This window comes from Balaenoptera physalus (assembly GCF_965194825.1).
Source record: "Balaenoptera physalus genome assembly, chromosome: 14".
In the NCBI taxonomy this organism is placed as follows: domain Eukaryota; kingdom Metazoa; phylum Chordata; class Mammalia; order Artiodactyla; family Balaenopteridae; genus Balaenoptera; species Balaenoptera physalus.
The window spans coordinates 48,426,811-48,443,406 of NC_138893.1; the positions used below are offsets into that span (position 1 = coordinate 48,426,811).

The 16,596-nt window shown below is 40.2% G+C and overlaps 1 protein-coding gene across 1 annotated transcript in view; it reads left to right on the forward strand.

Annotated features, from left to right (window-relative positions):
• The first annotated feature begins 1,434 nt into the window (after positions 1-1,434).
• Positions 1,435-16,596, forward strand: part of PCGF6 (polycomb group ring finger 6) — a 37,248-nt gene continuing 22,086 nt past the window's right edge. The window contains exons 1-6 of the mRNA XM_082425343.1: positions 1,435-10,549; positions 11,287-11,386; positions 11,478-11,574; positions 12,380-12,435; positions 12,536-12,595; positions 13,552-13,660. Coding sequence (XP_082281469.1) covers positions 10,187-10,549; positions 11,287-11,386; positions 11,478-11,574; positions 12,380-12,435; positions 12,536-12,595; positions 13,552-13,660 — 785 coding nt within the window. The 5' untranslated portion in view covers positions 1,435-10,186. The remainder of the gene's footprint in view (positions 10,550-11,286; positions 11,387-11,477; positions 11,575-12,379; positions 12,436-12,535; positions 12,596-13,551; positions 13,661-16,596) is intronic.

Sequence of the window (16,596 nt, forward strand, 5' to 3'; positions counted from 1 at the left end):
CAATGTTTTCATTACAAAGGTTTTATAATGTGTTTAATATTTGTAGAGTTTGTCCATTCCTAGTGTTTTTCTGGTTATTCTTGCATGTTTGTGTTTCCATTTGAAGTTTAGCATCAACATATCTATTTCCATGAAGAAACTTGTTTCTACCTAGGGCTTCTTTTCCTTTGATAATTTCTATCTATTTTCTAATCTTTAAACAAATATCATTTTTTTCTACAAAAATAGAAAGCAAGAATGACAGCAAGAATTACAAAGAAAAACCAAATTAATCCCAATACTCTAACATAACCATTGATATCATTTTGTTACTATTTCTTCTTACCCAATTGTAATTATACATATTTTAATCATGTTATTAGAGTCTTCATAAACATCATTTTTAATGACTGAGGAGTATTTGAACAAGGAGATAGTCATAATTTTTTTCATGACATATTTAATCATTCCCTTATGAAGAATATTTGTTATGCCCAAATTTTGGCTATTATAAACAATGCTAAATATTACGTATTCATTTATTTATTTCCTTGGGTAGAGACGCCCGAGTGGAATTGCTATAAGGTAAAAGGTGTGAGCATTTTCAAGTCTCCTGATAAATGTTAATAAATTGCTTTCTTTAAGGTTGTACTAATTAAACTGCCACCAGCAATAAAAGGGCCTATTTTCACTACATTCTTACCTTTCATTGTATACCCTGGCTTAAAATAAAATAAAAACTTGTCCATTTCAATGTGTGACCAAAATGTAAATGTTTCGACCTTCTGACCCACCAATTCCACCTCTAGAATTATGGAAATAATTATCTGATATGCACATACAAGGATGTCCACTGAAGAATATGACAGTGTGATACCAGGTACCCTATAAACATCAGTGTGTTAAAGTCCATGTAGAGGGTGATCATGAGGAAAGACTTCTGTATTTTACTTTATACACTTCTGTGTTATTTTAATTCTTCACAGTGAGAATGTATTACTTTTTTAAAAATTGTGGTAATATGCATAACATGAAATCTACCATTTTAACTATTTTTAAGTGTACAGTACAGTGGCATTTAGTTCATTCACATTGTTGCGCAACCATCTCCATGACTTTTTTCATCTTCCCAAAATGAAACTCCGTAACAATTAAATGATAGTTCCCCATTAGTCCCTCCTCCCCAGCCCCTGGAAGCCACCCTTCTACTTCCTGTGTCTAGGAATTTGACTACTCTAGATACCTCATATTAGTGGAATCATATAATATTTGTCCTTTTGCATCTAGCTATTTCACTTAGCATAATGTTCTCAGGGTTTATCCGTGTTGTAGCCTGAAGCATATTGAAGCAATGTTTAAAAAGCATTCATTCCTTTTTGAGGCTGCATAATGCTCCATTGTATATATATATATATATATATATATATATATATATATATATATATATATATATATATATATATACACTACATTTTCTTTATCCATCATCCATCAAAGGACACTTAGGTTGCTCCCACCTTTTGGTTTTGGTGAATAATGCTGCTATGAATATGGGTGTACAAAAGTCTCTTCGAGATCCTACTTTCAGTTATTTTGGGTATATACCCCCAAGTGTAATTGCTGGATCTATCTGGCTTTTAAACATTGATGTTCTTCAGGGCTAGATCCAGGACCCTGTTTGCTCTCTGTGTTTTTCCCCTTACGTTATCTCACTGATTTCCATGGGATTTAAATACCAAGGACTATCCAATTTTTATCTCTAGCCCATACCTCTCTCCTGTATCTCTAATACTTTGTTCTATATTTCCTCTTGATGATTATCCAGCATTTTAAACCCATTGTATCCAAAACTGAACTCCACACTTGCTCCCTCCCTGTCTCAGTAATTGGCATTGCCATCATCCAGGTTTCTCAAGCCAGTACTCATTAACCCATATCCAATCTTCTCCAAGTCCTAGTTTGAAATAAATCTCTATTTTGGCAACATATTTCCCTCTTCACTGCCATCATCCTAGACCAGACCATTAATTAGCAACTGTCATCTGGGTTATTGCAGGAGGCTCCTAAAGGATCTCTTTACTTCTTTTCTTACTCTCTGTATTAGTTTCCTGAGGCTGCTATAACAAATTATCACAGGGGAATTCCCTGGTGGTCCAGTGGTTAGAACCTGGCTCTCTCACTGCCGTGGCCCCATGTTTGATCCCTGGTCAGAGAACTAAGATCCCACAAGCTGTGCAGCATGGCCAATAAAACCCAAATTATCTCAAACTTGGTGGCTTTAAGCAACAGAAATTTATTCTCTCACGGTTCTGGATGCCAGAAATCTGAAATCAAGGTGTTTTCAAGGCTGCGTTCCCTCTGGAAGTTCTGTGTGTGTGGTGGGGGGTGTGAATTGAAACCTGATTTGTCTAGCTTCTGGTATTTGCTGGCATTCCTTGGTGTTCCTTGACGTGTGACCACACTACTCCAATCTCTACCTCTGTCTTCACATCACCTTCTCTGTGTGTCTGTTTCTTTTCCTCTTCTGTCTGTCTCAAATCTCCCTCTGCCTTTCCTTATGAGAACACGTGTCATTGTATTTAGGGCCAACCTGGATAACCCAGGGTTAGATCCTCATCTCAAGATTTTTTTTTTAATTATTTATTTATTTTTATTTATTTATTTATGGCTGTGCTGGGTCTTCGTTTCTGTGCGAGGGCTTTCTCTAGTTGCGGCAAGCGGGGGCCACTCTTCATTGCGGTGCGCGGGCCTCTCGCTATCACGGCCTCTCTTGTTGCGGAGCACAGGCTCCAGATGCGCAGGCTCAGTAATTGTGGCTCACGGGCCTAGTTGCTCCACGGCACGTGGGATCCTCCCAGACCAGGGCTCGAACCCGTGTCCCCTGCATTGGCAGGCAGATTCTCAACCACTGAGCCACCAGGGAAGCCCTCATCTCAAGATTTCAATTGCATCTGCAAAGATCCTTTTTCCAAATAAGGTAACATTCACAGGTTCCAGGGATTCAATGTGGATATCCTCCCGGGGGCCTTGTTTCAGCCTACCACATCCCCTCTTTTTCACCCAGTAGCTAGAGTGATTTTTTGAAATGTAATTTTATTTAAAATTTTACATGCCTATAACCCTTCAGTGCCTTCTCACCCCAGTTATAATAATATACAAATTCTTTCCCGTAGTCCCCAGGCTCCTGCCTAATCTGAAGCCTCTCTCTCCAATCTCATCTCCCATTCATCTGCTACCCACTTTACCTAGGCAGCACTTCCCCCAACCTCCGTTTTCATACGGTTTACTCCTATTATATCTTCTCTCTCCGTAGGTTAGCCTATCAGCTGGTGTGGGAGTCCACACCTAATTCTAGGATGTTAGTTGTTCTACAGCAGGAGTCAGCAAACGTGCCTTTTTTTTTTTTTTGGCCGTGCCACGCGGCTTGTGGGACCTTAGTTCCCTGATCAGGGATTGAACCCACACCCCCGGGGTGAGGGCATGGAGTCCTAACCAGTGGACTACCAGGGAATTCCCAAACCTGCCTGTTTTTATAAATCAAGTTTTATTGGCACACGGAATTCTTTGTTTATGTATTATCTATGGCTGCTTCTGTGCTACAGTAGCAGAGTCGAGGGGTTGCAACAGAGACTGTGTGGCCCACAAAGCCAAACATATTTACTACATATGGACCTTTCTAGAAAAAAAATTTGCCCATCTCTGTTCTAGGGTATTGGTTTCCTATTTAGTGCTCTCAGGTCCACTATTTGGCTTCCTCAAAGTCTTTCCAGGTGCTATTGCTGCCTCCTCTAGTAAATACTCTCAAGTTTTCAATAACTTGTGTTTATTGTAGATTGTGTTGCTTGGTCTATTAATAGGACATGGTGTGACTTGTGGAACAGGCAGCAGACATCAGGCAGCCACTGATCTTCATCCATGCCAACATAGCCCTTCATAATAAAGACAAGGGGTGATCTCGCCCATCATGAGGGAATTTAAATGACTAGCACTTTTTTATCTTATAAAGGAGTGACCATTTCCACACTTCTCCAGCTCCTGTGCCTGGGTCTGTGACAGGCCCTGACTTATGAAAGAGCATGCCCTGTTTACTATGCCCAGCAGGTGCCTATATCCAAAGCCAATGTTGCTGCCCTGCAGACTCGGTACTTGCATCAAACTGTCTCTCTCTCTGTCCAGATACACTGTTCTTCATGGAGTGAGATAAGCGTGACCCACTTCTCCTACAACGCTGGAGCCCTGACCTGGCTCTTCTGTGGGAGCCCGTCCTTACTGGGGTGTGTGGCTGACTGATGCTTTGTCCCCTCCTGCCTGAATATCCTGCAGGGCATGGACCACTATGCTCCAAAGTGCAAGCTCTTCTGCCATTTACAAGCATTTATAGGATTTGGCCAAAGCCATGTCTGAAAGGAGGCTATCAGCTCTTCAAGTCTTTTCTGACTCCCACCTGGTAGAGGTTTTTCTTCAGAATTCCAATATTTTCCAGTGGAACAACAGCATATGTTCTTACAAGGGGGAAATGAAGTGAAAACAAACTCCCAAACCTGAGAAACTGCTGCTTGGATGACTTATGCAGGATATGCAAAAGTATTCACTTTCAGCTGTTGGTTAAAGTGTTCTCTACCTATGTGGACCCAAAGTGATCTTAAGGAGATTGTTGCTTTACTTAACTATCTGGCAGTGGTTTGCCACAAACTGGCTCCTTTTCTTTCCTCAGTGGGCCCTTCTGATAGTAGTCTCAACCAAGAAGCCATGGGTTGCTTTATCTTGCAGAGTATCTAAGTATCTTGCAGAGCATCTAAATTAAGTTAAACCAACATTGTGTCTACCAATGTATCCACACACCCACCCCAAATGATGAGACTCTTCCTTATACACTTTAAAATATTTGGATCTCAGAACTATCAGTTGGAGACATTTCATTAGCACACACACACACAAAACCCCCTTTAACTATTTTATTTATTTTTTAAGAACAGGAAGGGGCTATCTAACATTCCTTAACACATGATGATGTGTACCAGACATATATCTGTGGGTTCACGAAAGCATGTTAGAAAAACTGTGCTTAGTCTTATTTAGTCTCTGTTTCTTTGGTCCAGTGTCATCTTATGTGAAGACTCTTTTTAAATTCGGGAATTATTTCTATTACACAATTTTTATGACCTCTTTTTTGTCTTCAAAGTCTTTGAACATAATTTTGAAGAAAAAGTTTAATGTAATCATAATGTACTATTTTCATATTTGCCGTTTTACTCTCACTTTTAACTATCTTTATTGAGTATAATTCACATACCATACAATTCAAACATTTATAGTGTACAATCCAATGTTTTTTTGGAGCCATCATCACATAAAATTTTCATGCTTTTCATCACCCCCAGAAGAAACCCTGTACTCATTAAACATACACACCCCATTTACCCCCATCACGTCAGCCATAGGCAATCACTACTCTATTTTCTGTCTCTATAGATTTGCCTCTTCTGGACATTTCATATAAACAAAGCCATACAATATGTGGTCCTTTATGACTGACTCCTTTTACTTAGCATAACGTTTTAAAAGTTCATCCGTGCTGAAGCATGTATCAGTACTTTATTTCATTTTGTGGCTAAATAATATCCCACTGAACGGATATGCAACATTTTATTTATCCATTATCTTGATGGATATAGGAATGTTTTTTGCTACTGTAAATTATGCTGCTATGAACATTCATGTAAGAGGTGTTGTGGGGACATATATTTTCATTTCTCTTGAGTATATATCTAGGAGTGGAATTGCTAGGTTATACGGTAACTTTATTTTTTGGCATGCCTGCGGGATCTTAGTTCCCCAACCAGGGATTGAACCTGTGCCCCCTGCAGTGGAAGCGTGGAATCCTAACCACTGAACGGCCAGGGAATTCCCTATAAGGTAATTCTTAGTTTTTTTTGTTTTTTAATTAATTTATTATTTTTTTAATTTAGTTTTGGCTGTGTTGGGTCTTCGTTGCTGTGCGCGGGCTTTCTCTAGTTGCGGCGAGCGGGAGCTACTTTTCATTGCAGCGCACGTGCTTCTCATTGCCGTGGCTTCTCTTGTTGCAGAGCACGGAATCTAGGCACACAGGCTTCATTAGTTGTGGTACACGGGCTTAGTTGCTCCGCAACATGTGGGATCTTCCCTGACCAGGGCTCGAATCCATGTCCTCTGCATTGGCAGGCGTATTCTTTTATTTATTTATTTATTTATTTATTTATTTATTTATTTATTTATTTATTTATTTTTATGGCTGTGTTGGGTCTTCGTTTCTGTGCAAGGGCTTTCTCTAGTTGTGGCAAGCGGGGCCACTCTTCATTGCGGTGTGCGGGCCTCTCACTATCGCGGCCTCTCTTGTTGTGGAGCACAGGCTCCAGACGCGCAGGCTCAGTAGTTGTGGCTCACGGGCCCAGCTGCTCTGCGGCATGTGGGATCCTCCCAGACCAGGGCTCGAACCCGTGTCCCCTGCATTGGCAGGCAGATTCTCAACCACTGCGGCAGGCGTATTCTTAACCACTGCGCAACCAGGGAAATCCCTGTGTAGCCATTTTAATATCGAAGATGGAAGAAAAAAAGCAAAATTTTCAGCATATTAAGCATTATTATTTCAAGAAAGGTAAAAACACCACTGAAACACAAAAAAAGAATTGTGCAGTATGTGGAGAAGGTGCTGTGACTGACTGAACGTGTCAAAAGTGGTTTGGGGCTTCCCTGGTGGTGCAGTGGTTGAGAATCCGCCTGCCAATGCAGAGGACACGGATTCGAGCCCTGGTCCGGGAAGATCCCACATGTCGCAGAGCAACTAAGCCCGCCCGTGCACCACAACTACTGAGCCTGCACTCTAGAGTCTGCGAGCCAGAACTACTGAGCTTGTGTGCCACAACTACTGAAGCCCGTGCGCCTAGATCCCGTGCTCTGCAACAAGAGAAGCCACCACAATGAGAAGCCCGCGCACCGCACGAAGAGTAGCCCCCGCTCGCCGCAACTAGAGAAAGCCCAGTCGGCGCACAACAACAAAGACCCAACGCAGCCAAAAATAAATAAATAAAATAAATTTGAAAAAAAATAAAAACAAAAACTTGGCTGGGAAGTTCTGATTCATCTGCTGTATTCACCAGACCTTCAGATTTCCGTTTATTTTGGTCGTTACAAAATTCTCTTAATGGAAAAAATTTCAATTCCCTGGAAGACTGTAAAAGGCACCTGGAACAGTTCTTTGCTCAAAAAGGTAAGAAGTTTTGGGAAGATGGAATAATGAAGTTGCCTGAAAAATGGCAGAAGGTAGTGGAAAAAAGGGTGACTACGTAGTTCAATAAAGTTCTTGGTGAAAATGAAAAATGTCTTTTATTTTTACTTAAAAATTGAAGGCACTTTTTGGCCCACCCAATGTTTATTAAGAGATTTATTGCCAGGAATTGCCTTACACGATTGTGAGGCCTTGCTAAGCAGGTCTGAAATTTGTGGGGCAGGCCAACAGAATGGAAACTCCTGTGCAGGAGCTGATGCTGCAGTAAAGAGGAAGCATTTCTTCCTCAGGGGAACCTCGGTTTTGCTTCTAAGGCTCTTTAACTGCTTGGACGAGGTCTATTCAAATTATAAAGGATAGTATCTTTTACTTAAAGTGAACTGATTGTAATGTTAATCACATGTACAAAATATCTTCATAGCAACACGTAGATAAGTGTTTGATTGAATAACTATACTATAGCCTAGCCAAGTTGACACATAAAACTAGTCATCACACCATAGGACTGACAAAGGCTGCAGATATTTCAGTTTACCAACTAAACTGACACCCCCCTGTGGTAGTAATGCAAGTTCATAATTCACTAAGCTTACTAGCTTTGAAAACACTGCAATTCTTGATTGCATTTTTAAAAATTTTAGGGTTTCAATATTTCATATTCTTTACATAAAATAAAACTTTATTAATGTTGTTAACATTTTCATATCATACTAATTCAAAATTATATCATTGAAATGCACAATACAAGCAATTCTTTTGTCAGATAGCTCTTACAATATTGATCAAGGTTAAAGCTATGACTTTAATGTAATTATGTGGCGCCTCTTGCAGTTTTAGGCCTTTGAAAGAGAGCATCTCAGGTGTCTAGGTCTGTCTCTTTTAGTCTCTTCAATCATCCTCTTTCAATATCCTCGCCCAGTTCCCATCCCCCTCCCTTGAGGATCTACACTTCTCCATATAGGAGGAGACATTTCCTTCCTTCCTTCCATTTCTTCTTGGATTTTGCAAACTTCAGTATCTCAGGCCTGACCGGACTTTGGGAACTTCAGAGGGAGAGGTGAGGCCTAGTCCAAGAGCAATGGGTGGGAACTGAAACAGGAGGGAAGGGGGCAGGGCACAACCTCTAAAAGAATGACATAGCCCTTGAAGATGTGACAAAAACTGGTTAGAACCAACTACGTCCATTAGACTTCCAGTAGGCCTTGAGTCTCATTATATGCTCATTGTAATACATTAGCATGCTAAATGACACACCCACAGGTGCCATGACAGTTCTGAGGCTGACCATAAAAGGCCAAAAAGTGGGCAGTGGCCCAATTCCTGGAAATCTCCACCCCTTCTCCAAAATAGTTGGAATAATCCTCCCACTCAGCCTATGAAATTACCCAGCCCATAAAAACTAACCACCCCATATTTTGAGGCCTTTTGCCTTCTGAGATGGCCCACACTCTGCAGAGTGTGTTTCTTTCTAAATAAATCTACTTCTTACCTATCACTTTGTCTCTCACTGAATTCTTTCTGCGATGAGACATAAAGAACCTGAGCTTCATTAAGCCCTGAGACCAGGTGTGTGATCTCAATTAAAAGACTGTGAGTTCAAGTCCCAACCTGGGTTTTGTCTGGGTTAGAGACCCAGTCCATAGGTTCGAGTCCCAATCTGAGTTGTATGGTTTCAGCACCAAATCTGGTTCAGTTTTCCCCAAATGAGCATAGTGACTTGATATCTTGATATCCAGTTTCCTAAGAAGTATGTACACCATTCCCAAATTATCATTAATTTTACTCAGTGACAACACATTCTCTCACAAATGTGACTTCCCCCCAGCACTATTTAATTAAGTAGCATTTGTCTCCTCCCTGAATCTGGCTTCCAAACTTCACGACATTAGTTGGCACTATCTTACCAAGAATACAGTATATCAACTCCAAATCTCTCTCCTAATAAAATTGGGGGTTTGGGGTGCATGTGTAGGTTCAGTTCCTGCTACAGCAGACTCTTTTTTTTTAATTTATTTTATTTTTGACTGCATTGGGTCTTCGTTGCTGCTCGTGGGCTTTAGTTGCGGCGAGCGGGGGCTACTCTTCGTGGCGGTGCAGGGGCTTCTCATTGCGGTGGCTTCTCTTGTTGCAGAGCACGGGCTCTAGGCGCGCGAGCTTCAGTAGTTGTGGCACGTGGGCTCAGGAGTTGTGGCTCTCGGGCTCTAGAGCGCAGGCTCAGTAGTTGTGGTGCATGGGCTTAGTTGCTCTGCGGCATGTGGGATCTTCCCGGACCAGGGCTGGAACCCGTGTCCCCTGCATTGGCAGGCGGATTCTTAACCACTGTGCCACCAGGGAAGTCCCTACAGCAGACTCTTAATAAGTGTTTGTTGAATTAAATATAATTGGCTTTCCTTTATGTGATGAGGAATTATAGATGGCCTTCAAATTGTGATTAAATTTCCACCCTGTGGCAATACAAGCGTTAATTCCTCCAAATAAATAAACTTACATATTTCAAAATAGAAACTTCATACTTCCTAACGGAAATAATCTTGCATGGAAGAAACGCATAATTGGTACTCAAATTGAAATCATTATTATTCGTAATGCAACATAGTTATAGCACCTATTTCAGTGCTCTGTGCATCAGTCAGTGCAAACAGAATATTGTTGTCTAAAAGGTACCAATTCCGTCGTTTTCAGAAGGCAGTGCAGAGAGCGACAGCCTTTCAAAGTAAAAAAATGGGTGAGGTTCCTCTAAGATGCGGCCTGCAAGCCCCACCCCATATACCTGACCGGCTCCGCCTACGCCCCGGCTTAGGTGCGGGGTGGTGAACCACATTTCCCAGCGAGCCTTGCAGGCCTTCCACGCCTGCGCACTGTCAACTCAGGCAGGCGGGCGGAACTCCCGCGCTATCCAGCCACCTGGTCTCGGTCTCGCCTCGCCTGGTCTTTACCCCCGGCATGGAGGGGGTCCCTGTGATAACGGCAGGCACCGCGAGCGCTGCCAAGGCCGAGGGAGCCGCGGCCATGCCGCCCCCGCCTCCCGTCTCCCCGCCTGCCCTTACCCCGGCGCCCGCAGCGGGTGAGGAGGGCCAGCCGCCACTGCCCGAGGCGGGGGCTCCCGGCTGCTCGGGCTCCCGGCCCCCTGAGCTGGAGCCGGAGCGCAGCCTGGGCCGCTTGAGGGGCCGCTTCGAGGACGAGGACGAGGAGTTGGAAGAGGATGAGGACCTGGAGGAGGAAGAAGAGGAGGAAGAGGAGGAAGAGATGAGCCACTTCTCGCTGAGGCTGGAGGGGGGCCGGCCGGACTCCGAGGACGAGGAGGAGGTATTGATAGCCCCTGTTTGACCACGCCGGGCCTTCTCAGTTAGGGCCGGGTTCCCTGCTCGCCGCTGAAGCCTTTGGCACTTGTACGGACCCTCACCTCTCCTTGCGCTGCCTGCTTGTGGCGCGGACCGGCCTTCTGTCCCGGCCCGGTTCCCTGCCGACTCATATTGTAACGTTCCTGCCCTCCCTTAAGCTCTCTGGGTCCGACTCACTCATTATCGAAGCTACTGCGTGCCAGGGATGTAGGCGCCAAGGGTACCGGCCTGCTGCCCTCCAGGAGCTTACAGTGGGCCGGGGAAACAGTACATTTCTACAGGGTGTTGAGAGGATGGGAAACCCTTCCCCACCTAGTCAGTCTCTAATTGGGAGATTTTTTTTTTTTTTTTAATGGGGCAGCGCATACTTCATAAAGTTAGACAATATACCTAGCCAGTCAGAATTAATATTAAACACCAGTATCTGGAAAGTTTGTCCATTTCGTGATAATTCATATAGTAAGATGCCCCTCATCTGGCAATATACAGTATCTCCAAAAGAATGAGATCTTTTCGGAACATTGGTTTATATTGTGTTATTGTAACTTTGATGAGAGTGTTTGAAGGGTTGGAGGTACTGTGACATGTTTCCATGTTGCAAAGTAAGCTACACGTTGTTGATAATAAAATTTGGGGATTATCGCTTAAGAATTTGAAAAGGCAAGGACTTGTATTTTAAAACTATTTCCATTGCATTTGCAGCGCCTGATAAATCTCTCTGAGCTGACCCCATACATCTTGTGTTCCATTTGCAAAGGTTACTTAATAGATGCAACTACCATTACAGAATGTCTTCATACATGTAAGCATATAGTTCATCATATTTCCAAATAATATGTTCAATTTTTGAAATGTCTTGAAAGTATCCTAATTTCAACATTTTTTTTCAACAGTTTGTAAAAGCTGCATTGTAAGACACTTTTACTATAGCAACAGGTGTCCAAAATGCAACATAGTAGTACATCAGACACAACCTCTTTACAACATAAGGTAAGAAGAATATATAAGTAAAATTTATATTTTAGGTATACTTTTCCTGAAAGCTTGAAATTGTGTAGTTGGTAATAAATTCTTGGCCTATCTCAAAATGACGAGAAAGAGAAATACATATTCTTTAAAGAAATACATAGAAATACATATAGAGCACTTACTGTGTACCAGGCACTGTGATATCCGCTGGGAACTTTAAAAAAAAAAAAGGCACAGATGTCTTTTCTTGAAGATTTTAATTTCATCAGTCAAGTTGATGAGGCTAGTTTAGGCTTATCCTTTTCTGTGTATCTAGAATTCTATTTTTAAAACTAATACCTGAAATAACTGGCCTCTTTAGAAAAGCGTGTCTGTCATAGGTCATTGTGGCTTATTAAATTTTCAGTGCATGCTCAGTTTCCTAAGGAAAGAAAAACACTAAAGGTGACCTGCTTTCATTTGTTTAGCAAATACTATTATGTTTTTACTACCTTCATAGAAGAGTGTTTTGCAGATGATACACAGAATTTCAAAATACAGTCTCTGCCCTCAAGCTCACATTCTTATTAAGGGAATAAGACCAGTTCACATGGAACAATTTAGCAAATAGTTAAGGAGTCTATAATTACTTGTAATTATGACCGCATACAATTACTTGAGGTTCTCTCAGATGAGAACCATGAGTGCTTCCTAAAAGTAACTCAGCTCTGAGAAAGGAGATAGTCACCCCTAAGAGAAAACAGTTACTTACAAAGAGCATCATTCACTCTGTACCAAATGCATTTTTCTGAATTCTGAGGTATTCTCCATCCTTTCCTTTTATTAGGTTGGACCGACAGTTACAAGACATAGTGTACAAATTAGTGATCAATCTAGAGGAAAGTAAGTTTATTTTATTACATAGTTGTGAATCCCAGAATCTCTTCTGACTCTGCTAGTTACATTTTAAGTGTAATTTAGTCTGTGTTTTATCATTTTTTAGGAGAAAAAAAGCAAATGCATGATTTCTATAAAGAAAGAGGTCTAGAAGTACCTAAACCTGGTAAGTTTGGGTGTATACCATAATGTATTTATAGATTAAAGAATACTAACTTAATAAAATTTACTCCCTTTGAGGTTCTTTTTGGTGATAGCTGGTTATTTTATGATCAAAGAGAGAGAAAGATTTTGAAGATAATGATTTACTGTAATCCAATTTAATTATTTATAAGGATTAAAGAGTACAGGCTCTGGAGCTATATTGAGTGTGATCCTAGATCTGCCACCTTACTAGGTGTATGACTTTGGCAAATTACTTCAATGTCTCAGTTTCCTCTTCTAGAAAGCAGGGATAATCATAACACTTTATAAAATTGTTGTAAGGATACATTGAGTAATACAAAGCACTTAAAACAGTGCCTGGAACATAGTAACTGCTCAAATATTAGTTTTTATGATGATGGTAATGTCACAGTATGGAAGTTAGATTTGGGTTTAAATCTTCATTCTTCCACTTACTATGTGGGTGACTTTAGGCAAATTGCCTAATCTCATTAAACTGTAATCTCATTTTCTTTACAGTTAAAGTACACAAAATTGTAAATCAACTATATTCCAATAAAATTTTTAAAAAAAAGCATTAGTACCTATGTCATGCAATTTTAATAAGGGCTAAATGAGATGGTGCATGTAAAGTGCTAAGCATGAGCCCTGAGCCCTGGCACATAGTAGTGCTTATTAAGGGCTATCTACAGCTATTGTTGCTGTTACGCTGAGCTCTCTCTGTGGCCCTGATAAACCAGCCATACATGTCTGCCTTCCACTGTGGAGTGCTCCCCAGGCTTGTCACTAATTTCCCTGGCTTTGACAGATTAACTGATGTTATTTAAAAAAGGGAGAGTGAGTGCTTTGTGATATTTTAAATAGTCAACAGAGTTAAATTTCTGTAATTATTTTCCAGAGATCTCAGTTTATGATATTTATATTCTAACTCAACTTTTTTGTTTGGCTATTAAATAGCTGTTCCACAGCCAGTCCCTTCGAGCAAAGGAAGATCTAAGAAAGTCTTAGAATCAGTGTTTCGTATTCCACCTGAACTTGACATGTCTTTATTACTAGAGTTTATTGGGTGAGTACCCTAAACCTCTACCTCTAAACTTTAAAATAAAGAATTTTTTAAGTCCCAACAGTTACAATATCATCCTGAACTAAGGTCATATCTAGTTTTTCTGATATCCTTTTAAAAAATAATTCTGAAATATTTAAGACTTAGAAAAAGGTACTAAAGAGTAGTAAAATAACCACTTGTATCTCCATCATCTGGCTTTTGACATAAACCATGCTAATATGGCAGAAGGCACTTGGCTGCCTCTTCCTGTCCATTCCCCCCTTCCCTTAGAGGTTAATAACTACTCTCCTAAAAGTAATGATTGTCATTCCCATGCATTTTTTTATGTGTTTGCCACATGTGTATCTATTTCTAAACGATAGTAGAATTGTTTTTGGCCACTTAAAAACTTTAAATGGTGTCATACCATGTTTCCTAACTTGCTTTTCTCACTCAGCATTGTGTGATTCATCCATGCTAAAATGTATAACTAGTTCACTCATTTTCACCATTGCCTGGTATTCCCTTAAAATAAATATACCATAATTTATCTTTTCTTGTACTGTGGAACACTTTGTTTCCAGTTTTTTTGCTATTATAAACACTGTTGCTTTAAGCATTTTTTATGTATCTCCTTATGTATATATGAGATATTTCTCTAAGAGTGTAGATTTGCTGTGTCTTGGGATATGTTCGTCTTCAGCTTTACTTGGTTTTGCCAAATTATTTTCCAAAGCAGTTGGATATCTCCCTAATTAATAAAAATTGCTTCTTTCAAACACTGTAGCATATGGTGTACTCCATTATCCTGCAACATTGTTAGGCCGACTGTCATCATAGAGTTGGCCTGTATCAAACTGTAGTTTTCAAAATAATTCCATAGTTTGCAGGATAAACTAAAATGCCTTTCTTGGAAGATCTAGATCTTCCATTTTATGTCACTGATGACTATTTGACTTCTCAATCACTTCCTCCTTATAACTCTAGCTTGCCTGTATTATTTATTTAGTATCTAGCTTGTACTATGTTGTATTTATCTCTTTATGTATTCATCCTGTGTTCTCAACTGATATTAAGGATCCCTGAGAGGCGAGAAACCTTTCTTATGCCTCCACAGAGCCCACGTAGTAGTGGTTGATGATAATGAAATAAAGATCTCTTTAGAAGAATGAGAAGAAATCATGTAATACCAGACTTTAAACCAGCAATTTCTGTTATTAAAGAATGTGTTCCAACCTAAATGTCCAAAAGGGAACTGGTAAAATAATGGTATATAGCAATGAACATGTGCTAGTAACGTATGTGCTAATATGGAACAATTGCCAAAATTCACTTTCTCAAGTGAAAAAAGCAAGATGCGGAAGAGAATATATAGCATGTGCTCTTTATGTTTTTTTTTTAAAAGCGGGTGGTGGGCATATATACATATATATATATTTTTTCCCCACAGGCACAGACCATTCCTGAAAGGACATATAAGAAAATGTTGATAGCAGTTGCTTCTAGAAAAGGGCACTGGAATGTATGAGTATAGGATCGGAAAAAGTCTTACTTTTCATTGTATTTGACTTTTTACCATATAACTTGATTTTTAGTAAGTCTAGTTAATTAAAATTTGAAAATTGAAAGGAATTTATATTTCTAAAAAAAAAATTTTCAGGAAATGTAACCTTTTCCACTAACGCACAGTTGGAACTGACAGTTTTTTTATACCTTTTTTGAAAAGTGGCAGTAATGCAAAGATGGCAAATATGTGACAAGTGTGCTACATTACCTCTGTCTGTCCAAAGGAGAAATCAATACTTAATCATGGCAGGCTTTCCTAATGAGTGAGACTTGAGTACTGTGGTCAAAGCAGTCATTACCACTTACTGGAGTTGTTACATTGTTAACACATTCCCTGCTGTAGAAAAAAGAGCCCTCACTTGGAATAAGAACATCTCTATTTAAGTCCTAGCTCCTTTGTTATATAGCTTTGTAAAACTGAGCTAATCGCTTTCTGTTTATTCATAAGATGTTTATTAAGGTCCTGCTGTGTACCAGCACAGCCCTCTGCTAGCTGCTGGGAATGTAATTGGAATAAGTCAACCATGGCCCTTGCCCTCATGGAACTTGTATTTTTTTTTTTTTTTTTTTTATGGAACTTGTATTTTTAACATCTCAGAGCTTCAGCTTCCCTATCTGTAAAACAAGAGAATTGAACCTTATATGTTGATGATTATGATGAGTAGTCTGTCTACGTCATAGAATAGTCTTTTATCTGTTTTCAAATGGTTATGGGGAAGAAAGCTTCCACTGTGGCAAAGAGTCCTTTTGAAGAAGTCGCCAGTCCTCAGAGTTAAATTCCCACATGTTTACTACATTGAAAAGCTTGGTGTTACCACTGAAGTCAGGCTACTGAGGGTAACCCATAGGAAGCTCTTTCATGGCAGGACAAATGGCAGGTGAGTTTTAACCTGATGCAAGTACAAGGGCAAATTTGGTCCAGCTGGTGACCCTGCTTGAATTGGATTAGCAAAAATCCTGAGGTAGGTTCAGACTGTGGAAGTGATTTTTCAACCACTGGAATGAATATGAGATTCCCCGCCCCCCTAAATTTGGTATGCATGTTTTGTGATCTTAAGATAGTCCTGTATAGTACTTCTCCTTTCTGCTCTTCAGTTTCTACGTGTAAAGTAGAAGATTATAAAAAGAAATAACTTTAGGCAGTATAGTGTATATAGAAAGAGCATAGACTTTGAAGAGTGTAACTCAAGGTATGTAACCCCTAGGATGTAGCTTAACTTCTCTGATCATCAGTTTCCATATTTCTAAATTGGGGATTATAATACCAACTCACAGGATTGTTATAAGAATCAACATATGGTATTCCTAACATGTCTAAACTATTATCAGTATATGAATATTGAAATAGTGCAGGGTCATTCAGAAATAAAGGTTAAAGTAGTCTGTGGTGC